At 44.3% G+C, this 17938-nt stretch overlaps 1 protein-coding gene across 7 annotated transcripts in view; it reads right to left on the reverse strand.

Annotated features, from left to right (window-relative positions):
• Positions 1-10553, reverse strand: part of robo2 (roundabout, axon guidance receptor, homolog 2 (Drosophila)) — a 388246-nt gene extending 377693 nt beyond the window's left edge. For all 7 annotated transcript variants that reach the window (XM_042296388.1, XM_042296384.1, XM_042296385.1 and 4 more), the window contains exon 1: positions 9794-10553. In XM_042296388.1, coding sequence (XP_042152322.1) covers positions 9794-9848 — 55 coding nt within the window. In that variant the 5' untranslated portion in view covers positions 9849-10553. The remainder of the gene's footprint in view (positions 1-9793) is intronic.
• Between the last annotated feature and the right edge of the window lie 7385 nt (positions 10554-17938).

Below are 17938 nucleotides of genomic sequence, written 5' to 3' on the forward strand. Positions count from 1 at the left end.
TATGGCCACCACTCAGCCACTGTGTGTCTGTCTGTTACTGACTGAGGGCCTGTAAAAGACGAATGTCTTTGAGCAGCTCTGCACATTATTCATCATCATCATCATCATCATCATCATCCAGCAAGAGGAATCCCAGAGTTCAAAAGTTCAGGGCTGCGATTAACAGTTGGTCCAATCAGCAGGAATCACTGTGACATTTGAACTGTGCCCTGCGCTGCAGCTTACACTGCCACAACAAAGACAGGCTCTCCTCGCCACGCTGGGGGCTGTGACATAAATCATCTCCCTGGCTGTCATCACGGCTGCCGTTACACAACCCTGTGGAGAGACCTGCCTGCCTGTCTGGTCACCAGAGACACAGTGAGACACAGGCTAGTAAAGATACTTTGCCTCTACATTCTACAAGGACATGGAGCATCACAACTGCTATGAGGAAGATATATCTAACAGACAATTGGCATTAACAGACAATTGGCTTGGATTGTTGCGTCTAAATCTTTAAATTAGATTTTGTTTGATTAATTATACAAAATAACTGTTGTTGGCTGTCTTCCAAAAATACTGGCTGAAATATAGCAATGCACTTTTGCATATAAACTAGGTTCTGTATGCATACATCTTTGCTTGTTTATGTTTATAGGTATGCAATATCGCCATGCACTAATATATAGCTGAAGCACAGGGCTAGTTGAAGCAGAGGCAGGCAGCGGGGAACCAGGGGGTGTAGTAGGCCAGGCAGGGAGCAGGCAGTCATGGCTGGGTGATCCATGGGGCTGGAGAGGGAGATGGGTCTGGTGGTGCGGTGGTGGATGGGGGCTTGATTCACTGGCTGCTTCCACTCTGGGCTGCATTACTGCCGTAGCGGGACTGCGGCGTCTGACGGATGTGTGTTTGAGTGCCATGCACTCTCTCTGTCTTCACCCATCTCACACAGACAGGAGAGCTCATGCATTTTCATTAGCAGCCCTGAACTCCCATTTAAGATGTGAGACAGCTGAACTCCCATTTAAGATTTAAGATTTAAGATTAACTCCACACTGAGATACAACAGGCACCACTATGTACAGTATCTCCAGTTGTTTTTGTTACTGCTTTTAACCCTAATAAACAGTACCATTGCAAAGCATCTAATGGCACTAAATCCAACAGTGATGTAATCTGATGAGCTGTAATGTACTTGTTCTTACTAGTGAACATGTGTTGGGCATTGTGAACATGTGTTGGGCATTGTGAACATGTGTTGGGCATTGTGAACATGTGTTGAACATTGTGAACATGTGTTGAGCATTGTGAACATGTGTTGGGCATTGTGAACATGTGTTGAACATTGTGAACATGTGTTGGGCATTGTGAACATGTGTTGGGCATTGTGAACATGTGTTGAGCATTGTGAACATGTGTTGAACATTGTGAACATGTGTTGGGCATTGTGAACATGTGTTGAACATTGTGAACATGTGTTGGGCATTGTGAACATGTGTTGGGCATTGTGAACATGTGTTGAACATTGTGAACATGTGTTGGGCATTGTGAACATGTGTTGGGCATTGTGAACATGTGTTGAACATTGTGAACATGTGTTGGGCATTGTGAACATGTGTTGAACATTGTGAACATGTGTTGGGCATTGTGAACATGTGTTGAGCATTGTGAACATGTGTTGGGCATTGTGAACATGTGTTGAGCATTGTGAACATGTGTTGGGCATTGTGAACATGTGTTGGGCATTGTGAACATGTGTTGAGCATTGTGAACATGTGTTGAGCATTGTGAACATGTGTTGGGCATTGTGAACATGTGTTGGGCATTGTGAACATGTGTTGGGCATTGTGAACATGTGTTGAGCATTGTGAACATGTGTTGAACATTGTGAACATGTGTTGGGCATTGTGAACATGTGTTGAGCATTGTGAACATGTGTTGAGCATTGTGAACATGTGTTGAACATTGTGAACATGTGTTGGGCATTGTGAACATGTGTTGAACATTGTGAACATGTGTTGGGCATTGTGAACATGTGTTGGGCATTGTGAACATGTGTTGAACATGTGTTTGGCATTGTGAACATGTGTTGGGCATTGTGAACATGTGTTGAACATGTGTTTGGCATTGTGAACATGTGTTGGGCATTGTGAACATGTGTTGGGCATTGTGAACATGTGTTGGGCATTGTGAACATGTGTTGAGCATTGTGAACATGTGTTGAACATTGTGAATATGTGTTGGGCATTGTGAACACGTGTTGAGCATTGTGAACATGTTGGGCATTTGAACACGTGTTGGGCATTGTGAACATGTGTTGGGCATTGTGAACACATGAACACGTGTTGGGCATTGTGAACATGTGTTGAGCATTGTGAACATGTGTTGGGCATTGTGAACATGTGTTGGGCATTGTGAACATGTGTTGGGCATTGTGAACATGTGTTGGGCATTGTGAACATGTGTTGAGCATTGTGAACATGTGTTGAACATTGTGAATATGTGTTGGGCATTGTGAACACGTGTTGAGCATTGTGAACATGTGGGCATTGTGAACACGTGTTGGGCATTGTGAACATGTGTTGGGCATTGTGAACACGTGTTGGGCATTGTGAACATGTGTTGAGCATTGTGAACATGTGTTGGGCATTGTGAACACGTGTTGGGCATTGTGAACATGTGTTGGGCATTGTGAACACGTGTTGGGCATTGTGAACATGTGTTGGGCATTGTGAACATGTGTTGAGCATTGTGAATATGTGTTGGGCATTGTGAACATGTGTTGGGCATTGTGAACATGTGTTGAGCATTGTGAATATGTGTTGGGCATTGTGAACATGTGTTGGGCATTGTGAACATGTGTTGAGCATTGTGAACATGTGTTGAGCATTGTGAACATGTGTTGAGCATTGTGAACATGTGTTGAGCATTGTGAACATGTGTTGAGCATTGTGAACATGTGTTGGGCATTGTGAACATGTGTTGAGCATTGTGAACATGTGTTGAGCATTGTGAACATGTGTTGAACATGTGTTGGGCATTGTGAACATGTGTTGGGCATTGTGAACATGTGTTGAGCATTGTGAACATGTGTTGAACATGTGTTGGGCATTGTGAACATGTGTTGAGCATTGTGAACATGTGTTGGGCATTGTGAACATGTGTTGAGCATTGTGAACATGTGTTGAGCATTGTGAACATGTGTTGAGCATTGTGAACATGTGTTGGGCATTGTGAACACGTGTTGGGCATTGTGAACATGTGTTGAGCATTGTGAACACGTGTTGGGCATTGTGAACACGTGTTGGGCATTGTGAACACGTGTTGGGCATTGTGAATATGTGTTGAGCATTGTGAACACGTGTTGTGAAACTACTGAAGTGTATTTCCAGGTCATGGTATGTTTGCTTTTCTTTGCTCGACATTGAATGTGTGTATACTCTGTGTGTGTGTGTGTGTGTGTGTGTGTGTGTGTGTGTGTGTGTGTGTGTGTGTGTGTGTGTGTGTGTGTGTGTGTGTGTGTGTGTGTGTGTGTGTGTGTGTGTGTGTGTGTGTGTGTGTGTGTGTGTGTGCTTCTGTCTTTGTAAGTCACTCAGCCCTGACGTGGCTCCCTGCTATCTGCTGTGAGCCAACCAGAGGGCAGGGTTGCTGTGAGACAGCCAACCAGAGGGCAGGGTTGCTGTGAGACAGCCAACCAGAAGGCAGGGTTGCAGTGAGACAGCCAACCAGAGGGTAGGGTTGCTGTGAGACAGCCAACCAGAAGGCAGGGTTGCAGTGAGACAGCCAACCAGAGGGTAGGGTTGCTGTGAGACAGCCAACCAGAAGGCAGGGTTGCAGTGAGACAGCCAACCAGAGGGTAGGGTTGCTGTGAGACAGCCAACCAGAGGGTAGGGTAGGGTTAACCAGAGGGCAGGGTTAAAGCAACAGGAGACCAATTTATTAGGCGCTTCCCCAAACCCAGATAAGCCCCCAACACTACCTCCATTCCTTCATTCCTCTACCACTGTATCTGAGTTCAGACTCAATAGACCTCTGCTTCTACCTCTCCTCCCTTCCTCCTCTCTCTGTTGGCATCTTGTCCTCAAACCAAGTATTCTATTAAGATGAGGACACTGCTCCACACATCCACTTTACAACAGGGGATCTGTTCATCACAACACCAGTTTGGGCTTCGTTCACAAGCTGGTTGAATGTCATAGATCAAAAGGCTGCTTTAAAATGCAAGACAATCTTCAGTGAATTATCCAAAGCTACAGGAATTATATTAACATTACCAGGCTGTGTGCACATCTACACCTCAAGATCCTAATGTGTTGTTTAGGCAACAGGGTAGACCAGGGAGAGGGGATGGGATTGAGTAAACCCGCCGCCGTGTGTGTCTGTGTGTGTGTGTGTGTGTGTGTGTGTGTGTGTGTGTGTGTGTGTGTGTGTGTGTGTGTGTGTGTGTGTGTGTGTGTGTGTGTGTGTGTGTGTGTGTGTGTGTGTGTGTGTGTGTGTGTGTGTGCGCGCAGAGGCACAGTGAGGTAGGCAGAGCTATGCTCCAACAGGTGTGGTAGTGCAGGTGTGTGAAATAGATGAGTGAGGGGCCTCTCCTCTCTTCTCCTGCACAGCCACCATGCTCAATTAATCATGGCATACACACACTACCCCCACCCTGCCCCAGCCTCAGCCCAGCTAAGACCATCACAGGTGTGCCGCTCCCTGCTCCCCCAACCCCTGTTTAAATTCCTTCCTCATAGGTGTTACACAGCCGTTAGAACTCCGGGTGGAGAGGAGGAGGGGGGGGTGGTGAAGAGAGAGAGAGAGAGAGAGAGAGAGAGAGAGAGAGAGAGAAGTAAAGCGAGAGAGAGGTTGTTTTTAATCTTATGTCAATGTTACATAATGATGTGAAATAACAAATAACATAGTGGTTACACAAAGTTCAAAACCTCATTTAGTGTAAATCTCTGTTTTCTCGCTCTCATAATCTCTCTCAGTCAGCCTATCTCTCTGGGTTAAGGCAACCAGGCATTAGCTCTCTCTGCACAGTAAATGTCAGGGGTATGCTTGGCTGAGACCTAGCAGAGCGGAGGTAAAAAAACACTAAGTGCTATTATCAACCTTCCATTCTGCTCTTTTATTCTCTCTCTACTGTCCCCCATGCACATGACATTTCTCTAAGAATTCCATAGAGTGTAAAAAAAAAGTGCTTTCTTTCAAGAGAACACTGGGTATTAAGTCAACCTTAGCACTGTGATTTCTCCTGGGTTATTCACAGAGACCAGGATAGACACTGAACAGCGCTAAGCTGAGGCTGTAGCAGCCTGTTTTGTGTTCTGTGCTGCCTGTGTTGTGTTCTGTGCTGCCTGTGTTGTGTTCCGTGCTGCCTGTGTTGTGTTCCGTGCTGCCTGTGTTGTGTTCCGTGCTGCCTGTGTTGTGTTCCGTGCTGCCTGTGTTGTGTTCCGTGCTGCCTGTGTTGTGTTCCGTGCTGCCTGTGTTGTGTTCCGTGCTGCCTGTGTTGTGTTCCGTGCTCCCTGTGTTGTGTTCCGTGCTGCCTGTGTTGTGTTTCGTGCTGCCTGTGTTGTGTTCTGTGCTGTCTGTGTTGTGTTCCATGCTGCCCGTGTTGTGTTCTGTGCTGTCTGTGTTGTGTTCCGTGCTGCCCGTGTTGTGTTCCGTGCTGCCTGTGTTGTGTTCCGTGCTGCCTGTGTGATTGTGCTTGTGTTGTTAAGGTATAGGTGAAAGTCCTGGCTGTTCAACTACCACAGCGACAGCTCTGTGTCACCAGTGAGGTAACACTCGTCAACCCTCCCTATGATTCTGACCCTTCATCTGACTAATGCTAACGTCATTACACATACATTAACCCCTCCCTTGTTCTTTCTCTCTGCTTCTTTCTCCCTCTCTCATCTTCCTCTTTCTCCCTGGTCTTCTCTTTCCTCTCATCTTTGACTGTAATCAGAGAGTAAACATTGTAAATGCGCAGGGAGATGAGAGTAGTCCTATAACTGCAGTAGCACCACGCAGTGACAGTGACGTGACTCTGGGCGACACCAGAGAGACGCTGCCTGGAGATCTCAGTTGAAGGCACGTCAGGCCTATTCCGCAAATGAACCTCAATTACAGCAATGCTAGCTGCTTAAATGTGGCCAACTCAAGCAGAACAATCACATTTGGGCGAAGAAATTACAATGGCTCTTACACATTGACCTCAGTGTGCCTCATAATTCACATACACTGTTTTAATATGGGCATACTTTCCATTATAGCCCAGCACTCAGACCTTGTTCATTCAATCATCACCATCCAACCTACTGTTAAGACAACACAGCTATTCACTGTTCATCTTGACAATACCTATCCAACACACAACCAATATCAGGGACACTTCATACCCTACAATCTATGTCTCTCTCTCCCTCTCCCTCTCTCTCACACACACACACACACACACACACACACACACATCAGCGGCAGTGATAGAGCAAGGGCCGCTAGAGACCTCAGGTGCCCATCAGTGTGCCACCAGGGAGGCTGGAGGTGAGCATCACCAGCCCAGACTCTGCCATGCCACCACAGATGACGACAAGCTCTATGATCAGACAGGAGTATCTGGAGGTCCTCAGAATAACACAGGGTCATGGCTTCATGTCCACTAGTCTATATGCTAAGCTATTCTTCTTGTTCTATTCCTGCTCGAATAACAGCAAACTATAGTATAGACTAAGAGACCTCGTACTAGACAACTGGTCGCTAATAATGGGGAATATGTGGCCATTCTTGTATGGCCAACATTTAGATTCAAGGGTCAATTTTATTTTTACTTGATTCCATTAAACCTTAGCCAATAAACACTGTAATTTTCCTGTAACTGCAGGAGCACATGAGAAAACTAACCATTTTCTAACCAAAGCATATTTGGATCTATCCCTCTCCGTTCAATCTCTCCAGCTCCCACTTCCTGTCTTGTTTTTCCCTCCTTCTTTTGGTCCTCTCTCCTCCTCCCACTCCCCTTCCCTCTCTCTCCGTCTCCAGCAGCAACACACTATTAATCACAAAACACTAAACACTGTCTGACTGCCATTCACACAGCCTGCCTTTGTTGCCCATGTTGCCCAGTAAATGCAACTACAGACCTTTTTGTCTGCATAAGTGGACTCTTAGCGATGGCTCCTCCCTTCCCAAGGACCCACAGATTACCCCTGAAAGGCTGGGTGATGGGTAGTGGTGAAGAGAAGAGGGGAGGTGGGGGAGGAGAGGGGAGAGAGGGGAGGAGGGTGACAGAGAAATGATTGGGAGGAGTGAATCACTGCTCAGAGAGAGGTGCGCCACTCTCCCTCCGGCCATCCAGCCATGCCTTCAGCCAGCGCTTAGCAACCAGTGGGTTTGGCTGAACAGAGAGTGAGGGACAGCAGAGAGAGAAAAGAAAGACAGAGAATAAGAGGGAGAGAGAGCAGAGAGCAGACACAGAGAGAGAGACACAGACCAATAGAGAGAGCGAGAGAGGTAGAGATAGAGGTAGAGAGAGAGAGAGAGAGAGAGAGAGAGAGAGAGGTAGAGATAGAGGTAGAGAGAGAGAGAGAGAGAGAGAGAGAGAGAGAGGTAGAGTGTAGAGAGAGAGGTAGAGAGAGAGGTAGAGGTAGAGAGAGATAGAGAGAGAGGAAGAGGTAGAGAGATGTAGAGAGAGAGGTAGAGTAAGAGGTAGAGAGAGAGAGAGAGGTAGAGAGAGGTAAAGGTAGAGGTAGAGAGAGGTAGAGAGAGGTAGAGAGAGAGAGGTAGAGAGAGAGGTAGAGAGAGAGAGGTAGAGAGACAGGTAGTGGTAGAGGTAGTGGTAGAGGTAGTGGTAGAGAGAGGTAGAGGTAGAGAGAGAGAGGTAGAGAGAGGTAGAGGTAGAGAGAGAGGTAGAGAGAGGTAAAGGTAGAGAGAGAGGTAGAGAGAGAGAGAGAGAGAGAGAGAGAGAGGTAGAGAGAGGTAGCGAGAAAGATAAATAAAGAGAGAGCAGATATATAGAGAGAGAATCCATGTTCCCGCTACAGAGGGGACTAGACCCCAGACTCCATAGGAAGACTGCTAAAAACACGATACAGAAACCTAAGACTATCTAAAAAGGACAAAGGAGGAGAGGAAGGAGCAGGGGCCCCAGTGTCAACCCCTGCTTTCAACAGATAAAATCAACATCTTCCATTTTTTAAAAGCTGTATAAACAACACTAAGCAAACGCTAGTAAGTGTGAATCATTGCTTACAACAAAGCAAGTGTTGACATTACTAATGCAATAGATGACACATTTTGTGACTTCCGCTTCCTCATTCAAAAATGGCTTAATGGCACAAGGTCAATAGGTTTTTAGCCTTGGTGTGTGTGTATGTGAGTGTGTGTGTAAGCATGATTCAGACATTAGGATTGTGAATTGTGACACTGCAAACCTCATTGTTAGTGTGGTGGTCTGCCTATCTCCTCTTTCCATTAGTCACATAATTGATCAAGACCATATCAGGCCTCCTGTCACCTGATTTATGATTTATGGTAGTCATCACATTTACTCTGCCGTTGAGGCTCATTTAATGCCTCTATTAAACTGGCTCCCTTGTAGGCCAATGATTCCCACAAAGCCTTGTAAAAATCATAAAAATGGTGCTGACTTTGCACTCCCCACTATATTAGTTGAGGAGGAGGCTTGACTTTTAACAGTGTGGGAGCAATAAATTCAATTGTATAAATTACTTTCACAATTACCAACAGCATCACCATTAAAGATTGATGAAACAACAGTGAGGTAATGAATCGACTGCCAGTCATGTTTAAAGTCTACTACTTATTATTCAGCAGGAATACATGATGTATTATGTGCCCCTCACTTGGCTTGGGTCCTGGACTGAATTTGAAAGCAATCGCATATATTTCCACACCCATCTCTCCATAAGACAAGCACAGCTACACCTGTGAGCTCAGCTATGTCAAACAACAGGGCAGGTGGAATTCAATTTTGTAATAAATAAATAAGCAGATCTAACCATCTCCCTGTCGATAAATTCTTTAGAGATAAAAATCAGAAGTCAATCAGTGAATGAATCGTTGATCAACCCAGACAGTGTTGAATCAGACGCTGGAATTGTAGTGCACACCTTTTTAAAATGTTGCTGTTGTTGTCACCCTATGTTCATTTGCACACCTTTGGGTTATTGTGGGTACAGTGGCCGGGTTCTACTGACCCCCAGGTGTCAAAAGGCTAGATACCATCATGCAGAATGTGGCTATGCGCTGATTCTGTTGCCAAGGAGACAAGTGAGGTGGGTATTTCTTGAATGACTAAGATTTTTTTTTTCTCACCAAATATAACTACTTTATATGAAATAATTTTTTGCTTTTTATTCGGGTGACTTCAATATGCATTTCGTGCAAGACAGAAGGCAAAAATATCTGACATTTCAGTTTGCGTTGACTTCAAAGCCTAAAACCATTTTATAACTCCTTTCAGAGATACGATTCCAGATTATAGAAAGAACATTCACCAAGTACTCCTCTGATAAACAATCTACCAAGTCTCCAATTAATTGTCAAATAAAACACATGCCTAATCTAACTCTTCATGGCATGACCAGCGATATGAGAAGACTATTACATAGTCTATCATATAAAGTGTATATCAACATTATCCATCGTTAAAACTGTATGGAGTAAAGTAAAAAATAAGGATACAAATCTGAAGAACCTCTAAATGCAAGAGTTGAACTTTACAATATTTTATAGAGCACCATTCTTTCTCAATATTAAACACATATAACTCCACGACACAATGAGTTTGATACCATGTGAAATTCCATAAATAACTTACCATCAACTTGAAAGTACAATAATCCAGCAACAAGAATGAACGCTAGCGGACCCATACTAGCATATTAAACATCCACGGATTGTGCGCAAATCCTTGGATTTTGCCAGGAAAATATGTCCAAACAGCAGCAAATGTACTTATTTTAATAGTTCGAGTTTTATATAGGTCCTAGTTACTGACTAAAGCCAGTTGTGATGTCCAATAATTTAGAGGATTCATTGTAGCCCGCTCGTTCGAGCCCGGGATCGATTAATATCCACAGCCGTAAGAACCAAATCAGTCTCTCGCGATCATCTGAAATTCCAGCTGTTTGTCCCACGAGTTAACTTGCAATGGTCACGTCTATTTTTCCAATATGTACGCAACTATACAATATCATATTACAACCTAAAATAAAATATAAACTGTGTATACTGGGTTCAAGAGAAACGCCTCCAATCATGTAGTTGTAGTCTTGGTTTCGGCTCCTTGAGACGCGTCTCATGGACGGACGGACACCTTGCAAATCTTCATGTCTCTCCACCGTTCCTCATCAATACATAGATAGCCAAGTCTAAATGTGTATGCACAAACCCCAAAACCCCATGTACTTCAGTCCATAAGCAAATGTTTACATTTCATTGGGAACCCGCTGCCCAAGATCACATGTGCCTAGCCTGTGCCTCAGCACTGTAAATGTACAGTCAAGTCAGTTGAACAGCCTATTGGTTTCTGTATAGCGCTACCACTAGGAGCCCATGGTCTATGCTCACTCCACACAGCCTCAGCGCGGACTGACACACATACACCAAACAAGTATCCGGAGGGGGAGGAGAAAGGCAGGGAGGGAGGAAGAGAGAGAAGGGTGGATGTAGGAGAGTAGACGGAGTGCGCTCCAGCGTACATTGGCCAAAGTCATATTGCTGTAACTGACTGTGAAGTTCATACGACGTGGTCCCGTGCCACAGGTATGCTGCTACATACCACTCGAGTGACTTTGAAGCACTAGGGTCATTCTGTCCTTGACCCACCGGAAGTAGCCTAGCTCAGCAGGCTCACATAGCCTATCGTATTCTTTTAGAGGTTAACAGGCTCTTTTTGAGGGAAATTATGCACAATCTTAGAAATTATTAAAATATAGCCACCTAATTCATATGTATATGTTGATCTGAAGGGGGGAAAAACATATTAAAAGGCCAAATGTGATTTTCCTATGTTATATATGTTTCCAAGATAACTGAAATGTCAGCCTGTTTTGGTGGGTAACATCACCAGGTGGCAAATTATTGAATTTACCAAGACAAGTCAGTTAAGAGCAAATTCTTATTTACAATAACAGTCTAGGAACAGATTTTTACCTTGTCAGCTCAAAGATTCGATCTAGCAACCTTTCGGATACTGGCCCAATGCTCTAACCATTTGGCTACCTGCAGCCGTAATAGAGAAGTAGGAAAGAGAGTTCCAAACCTCTCTGCCAATAACTGCTAGTTTTCAACCCCCCCTCCCCACTATTCAACTTGCAAAAATAAATATTGCTTTAGAAATGACTAAATACTTTTCTTTTTGACCATAAAACAATCACAGCAAGTTGCTTAATTGTTACCCAGAAATGATTTGAAATCGAGATAAAAACGGCTACATATGTAGGCCTATTTTAATAAACATTGTACTTTTTTCAGGTAACTTCATCATACCACCGTGCATAAAACTAAAAGCCTACTTTTCAGGGTGAAATATATATAGATCTTATAATTCTGTGTGTCATTGATATTTGATGTGGGTGGCCTGAATGTGTCGGACAGTGAGTGGCAGCGCAGCAATGATTGCGCCATTAGTCATCTGTTAGCTGTGGCGCGTTGTGCGCACGCACATTAAACATGCAGGGCGCAAGAAGATTGTCAACAGAACAATATATTCAGAGACAAGCACAATTATAAATTTGACCTCATGAGCTAAAATTGACCGATAATAATTAGACCTGGGATTATTGGTGATGAAAAACTAACATTGAGACCAAGCAGTCCCTCCATATGAAATGCAGAGGGAGGCTGGGCTGCATGTACAACCATTCTGCCATCTCCATCAGTCTATGGCTCAACACTTTATTATATCCTACGGTAGCCTAGTGTAGGCTATAAGAGGGTGCTCAATTCTAAAATATTTTAAACAGAAAAAGTAGATTTGTGGAACATAGCCTCAACAAAAAGGATCAATTAAAGAAGATTTGAGCCTATGCACACAGATCTGTTCGATCTCAACGTTTCGGGAATTTTAAAAACTTTATGTTCATAGTTGTATAGCGTGACATAAACATAATTCAATACAATTCCAATGCAAGAACACCCAATAATTGTACCCCTCGCCGATTTCAACTGCTCCCTTAGTCACTTAATCCTGGCACTGGGTCTGGCTGTTCTTCATCCCCAGGATAGTGGACAGAGACGTACAGGAGACGCACCCGACTGTAGACCTCTCGTACTAGACAGGCTCTTACTGTGTGAGCTCTGAGCTCCCCCTAATGGCAGCAATCATCATGACAACCCACTAACCCTGATTCCAGCATATCAACAGTATTCTGTGGAAAAGGTCTGTGCTATCTGCAATAGGGTGTTGAGCAATGAGCAGCATCATGAAGAGGAAGCCTACACTCTGTAAGTAGCCTATCCTATATCAATGTAATTCCCTCTAGGCTATACATGTATTATAAACAAACACTGGTTACAGTTTACCATACATTTGGCTTAGATTTGGTTGAAAATAGGCCTTTGACAGACTTATGGAGCAAACCAACATAGCATTAAGGGGGCTTGACACCGAGTAGTTGGCCTAACAATAGAAGGCTGGTGGCTGGTGTCTTTGAACCTGTACAGACAACACTCTCTACAGGGTCTACACTGTGGCAGTGGCTGGTGTCTTTAAACCTGTACAGACAACACTCTCTACACTCTCTACAGGGTCTACACTGTGGCAGTGGATGGTGTCTTTAAACCTGTACAGACAACACTCTCTACACTCTCTACAGGGTCTACACTGTGGCAGTGGATGGTGTCTTTAAACCTGTACAGACAACACTCTCTACACTCTCTACAGGGTCTACACTGTGGCAGTGGATGGTGTCTTTAAACCTGTACAGACAACACTCTACAGGGTCTACACTGTGGCAGTGGGTGGTGTCTTTGAACTTGTACAGACAACACTCTACAGGGTCTACACTGTGGCAGTGGGTGGTGTCTTTAAACCTGTACAGACAACACTCTCTACACTCTCTACAGGGTCTACACTGTGGCAGTGGATGGTGTCTTTAAACCTGTACAGACAACACTCTCTACACTCTCTACAGGGTCTACACTGTGGCAGTGGCTGGTGTCTTTAAACCTGTACAGACAACTCTCTACAGGGTCTACACTGTGGCAGTGGATGGTGTCTTTAAACCTGTACAGACAACACTCTCTACACTCTCTACAGGGTCTACACTGTGGCAGTGGATGGTGTCTTTAAACCTGTACAGACAACACTCTCTACACTCTCTACAGGGTCTACACTGTGGCAGTGGGTGGTGTCTTTAAACCTGTACAGACAACAGTCTCTACTGGGTCTACACTGTGGCAGTGGGTGGTGTCTTTAAACCTGTACAGACAACACTCTCTACAGGGTCTACACTGTGGCAGTGGGTGGTGTCTTTAAACCTGTACAGACAACACTCTCCAGGGTCTACACTGTGGCAGTGGGTGGTGTCTTTAAACCTGTACAGACAACACTCTCTACAGGGTCTACACTGTGGCTGTGGGTGGTGTCTTTAAACCTGGACAGACAACACTCTCTACTGGGTCTACACTGTGGCAGTGGGTGGTGTCTTTAAACCTGGACAGACAACACTCTCTACTGGGTATACACTGTAGCAGTGGCCGGTGTCTTTAAACCTGCACAGACAACACTCTCTACAGGGTCTACACTGTGGAAGTGGGTGGTGTCTTTAAACCTGGACAGACAACACTCTCTACTGGGTCTACACTATAGCAGTGGCTGGTGTCTTTAAACCTGCACAGACAACACTCTCTACAGGGTCTACACTGTGGCAGCCCCACAGGCTGGAATGCCCCTTTTCAAATTCTACATCAAAGACAAGTACACAACCAAGCTCATAAAAAAATGTAACTTCTATAACCAGTGGCTGAATCACACAGAGACACACATAGTGTACACACACAGGTTTACAGACCCACACAGTCAGCATACTGGGATCCATTTCTATTGGCTTGAATAAAAGCTTTAGCTGCACATGGTCTTTCTCATCTTCGTTTGTTTGTCAGGCTGCATGTTAGAGCTTGCCCTATAACCGCCTTGCTTGAATCGCAACATGTTGTAAGTTTGCTAGTTCTCTCCCATTGCAGGCAGTGCTGTCAGCAGGCCAGACATAGTGATTTGTCTTCATATTTTAATGTTTGTGAGCTGCATGCAAATGCTCCCTCTTTTCTCAGTGCCTCTACTACTTCCCACCTTCCTAAATGTCTATGGCACACACACACACACACACACACACACACACACACACACACACACACACACACACACACACACACACACACACACACACACACACACACACACACACACACACACACACACACACACACACACACACACACACACACCAGGGTTTCCGTTAGCCGGTAATAGCTGGCTTTTGGCCAGCCCAAAAATAGAAAAGCCAATAAATAAAATTGGTGCCAGCCAATTGTCCGGGAGAAGAAGAAACAAATCCCATTGTGAAATAATGTTTATTATCGTCTGACTGGTCATGCTTATCGATCTATAGGTTAATGTGCATAATTCAGTGCAATTAAAATGTCTATAGGTAATTTGCATAATATAGTGGAATTAAATTAGTACTTGTGTACAATACATTTGTTATGTATCTTATTTAGGCAAACATCACACAGATACAGAGTGTTTGAGTGGAAAATCTGTCAGACAGCGTGAAAGCTGCTGCTACAGCATCTCAAACAGCAAGGCATAGGCAACAGAAGGCAGGCTTCATCAGCACCTCACACAGCATAGGCAACAGAAGGCAGGCTTCATCAGCACCTCACACAGCATAGGCAACAGAAGGCAGGCTTCATCAGCACCTCACACAGTATAGGCAACAGAAGGCAGGCTTCATCAGCACCTCACACAGCATAGGCAACAGAAGGCAGGCTTCATCAGCACCTCACACAGCATAGGCAACAGAAGGCAGGCTTCATCAGCACCTCACACAGCATAGGCAACAGAAGGCAGGCTTCATCAGCACCTCACACAGTATAGGCAACAGAAGGCAGGCTTCATCAGCACCTCACACAGCATAGGCAACAGAAGGCAGGCTTCATCAGCACCTCACACAGCATAGGCAACAGAAGGCATGCTTCATCCGCACCTAACACAGTATTAGCAACAGAAGGCAGGCTTCATCAGCACCTCACACAGCATAGGCAACAGAAGGCAGGCTTCATAGCACCTCACACAGTATAGGCAACAGAAGGCAGGCTTCATCAGCACCTCACACAGCATAGGCAACAGAAGGCAGGCTTCATCAGCACCTCACACAGTATTAGCAACAGAAGGCAGGCTTCATCAGCACCTCACACACCTCTATGTAATTTTTTTTTTTAACCTTTTCCAGGCAAGTCAGTTAAGAACAAATTCTTATTTCCAATGACAGCCTAGGAACAACGGGTTAACTGCCTGTTCAGGGGCAGAACGACAGATTTGTACCTTGTCAGCTCGGGGCTTTGAACTTGCAACCTTCCTGTTACTAGTCCAAAGCTCTAACCACTAGGCTACCCTGGAGGCAGTATGCATTTTAAGAACACGTACTTACTGGTTGAGCTGGAGGCAGTATGCATTTTAAGAACACGTACTTAATGGTTGAGCTGGAGGCAGTATGCATTTTAAGAACACGTACTTACTGGTTGAGCTGGAGGCAGCATGCATTTTAAGAACACATACTTAATGGTTGAGCTGGAGGCAGTATGCATTTTAAGAACACGTACTTAATGGTTGAGCTGGAGGCAGTATGCATTTTAAGAACACGTACTTAATGGTTGAGCTGGAGGCAGTATGCATTTTAAGAACACGTACTTAATGGTTGAGCTGGAGGCAGTATGCATTTTAAGAACACGTACTTACTGGTTGAGCTGGAGGCAGTATGCATTTTAAGAACACGTACTTACTGGTTGAGCTGGAGGCAGTATGCATTTTAAGAACACGTACTTAATGGTTGAGCTGGAGGCAGTATGCATTTTAAGAACACGTACTTACTGGTTGAGCTGGAGGCAGTATGCATTTTAAGAACACGTACTTAATGGTTGAGCTGGAGGCAGTATGCATTTTAAGAACACGTACTTACTGGTTGAGCTGGAGGCAGTATGCATTTTAAGAACACGTACTTAATGGTTGAGCTGGAGGCAGTATGCATTTTAAGAACACGTACTTAATGGTTGAGCTGGAGGCAGTATGCATTTTAAGAACACGTACTTAATGGTTGAGCTGGAGACAGTATGCATTTTAAGAACACGTACTTACTGGTTGAGCTGGAGGCAGTATGCATTTTAAGAACACGTACTTACTGGTTGAGCTGGAGGCAGTATGCATTTTAAGAACACGTACTTACTGGTTGAGCTGGAGGCAGTATGCATTTTAAGAACACGTACTTACTGGTTGAGCTGGAGGCAGTATGCATTTTAAGAACACGTACTTACTGGTTGAGCTGGAGGCAGTATGCATTTTAAGAACACGTACTTAATGGTTGAGCTGGAGGCAGTATGCATTTTAAGAACACGTACTTAATGGTTGAGCTGGAGGCAGTATGCATTTTAAGAACACGTACTTAATGGTTGAGCTGGAGGCATTATGCATTTTAAGAACACGTACTTAATGGTTGAGCTGGAGGCAGTATGCATTTTAAGAACACGTACTTACTGGTTGAGCTGGAGGCAGTATGCATTTTAAGAACACGTACTTAATGGTTGAGCTGGAGGCAGTATGCATTTTAAGAACATGTACTTACTGGTTGAGCTGGAGGCAGTATGCATTTTAAGAACACGTACTTACTGGTTGAGCTGGAGGCAGTATGCATTTTAAGAACACGTACTTAATGGTTGAGCTGGAGGCAGTATGCATTTTAAGAACACGTACTTACTGGTTGAGCTGGAGGCAGTATGCATTTTAAGAACATGTACTTAATGGTTTGAAACCTGACTGTTTTACTACATATTATGAGGCATGTCTTACCTTGGTTTAAAGTAACCAGGACAAAATCAGACCATATCTGTGGAGGCAATTGTTTTATATCAACTTTCTTTCATTGTCCAGTAGCTAAAAGGCACAAACATAGTCATATTAGCAACCCATGCTAGATGTTGCATATTAGATCTTTCTAAATTTCCTAATGGAAACCCTGACACACACACACACACACATACACACACACAAACACACACACAAAACACACACACACACACACACACACACACACACACACACACACACACACACACACACACACACACACACACACACACACACACACACACACACACACACACACACACACACACACACACACACACACACACACACACAGAGAAAGCAAGAGATAGAGATAAAGAGAGAGCACGTGTGAGAGAAAGAAAACAATAGAGAGAGGGAGAAATAAAGAGAGAGATAAAGAGAGAGAGAGAGAGAGAGGTAGAGACACAGCAGTAATGTGTTGTACTGTATAGGTGAAAGTAGGTTGACAACGAAAGGAAAAGAGTTGGAAAAATGTCTTTATTGATGGAGAAGTAAAGGATAGAATCTCCATCCCTTTATCCCCTGTCTTCAATCTGCCCACTGTATCTCTGGATCTTTAGCAGAGGCCTACTCCCCAGGGTGCTAAATATCGGACCAAAGTGGATTTATTTTAATTAAAAGCAAGGGGATGTTTACTCAGGGCCAGGCATGCTATGTGAAAATGAGACATTGAGTCTGAGCACAAAGCCAGGGTCTGATAAGTTATGGGCAGCCTGGTAGGAGCTGATCCAACGCTTCCCTCGAGGAGGAACATTCCGCTTTTTTAATTAAGTTGGCATTGACAAAGGTACAAACTGATGGGCTTTTGCAAAGTGACGACATTCTTTATGTTCCAGT

This window comes from Oncorhynchus tshawytscha, linkage group LG13 (assembly GCF_018296145.1).
Source record: "Oncorhynchus tshawytscha isolate Ot180627B linkage group LG13, Otsh_v2.0, whole genome shotgun sequence".
Lineage (NCBI taxonomy): Eukaryota > Metazoa > Chordata > Actinopteri > Salmoniformes > Salmonidae > Oncorhynchus > Oncorhynchus tshawytscha.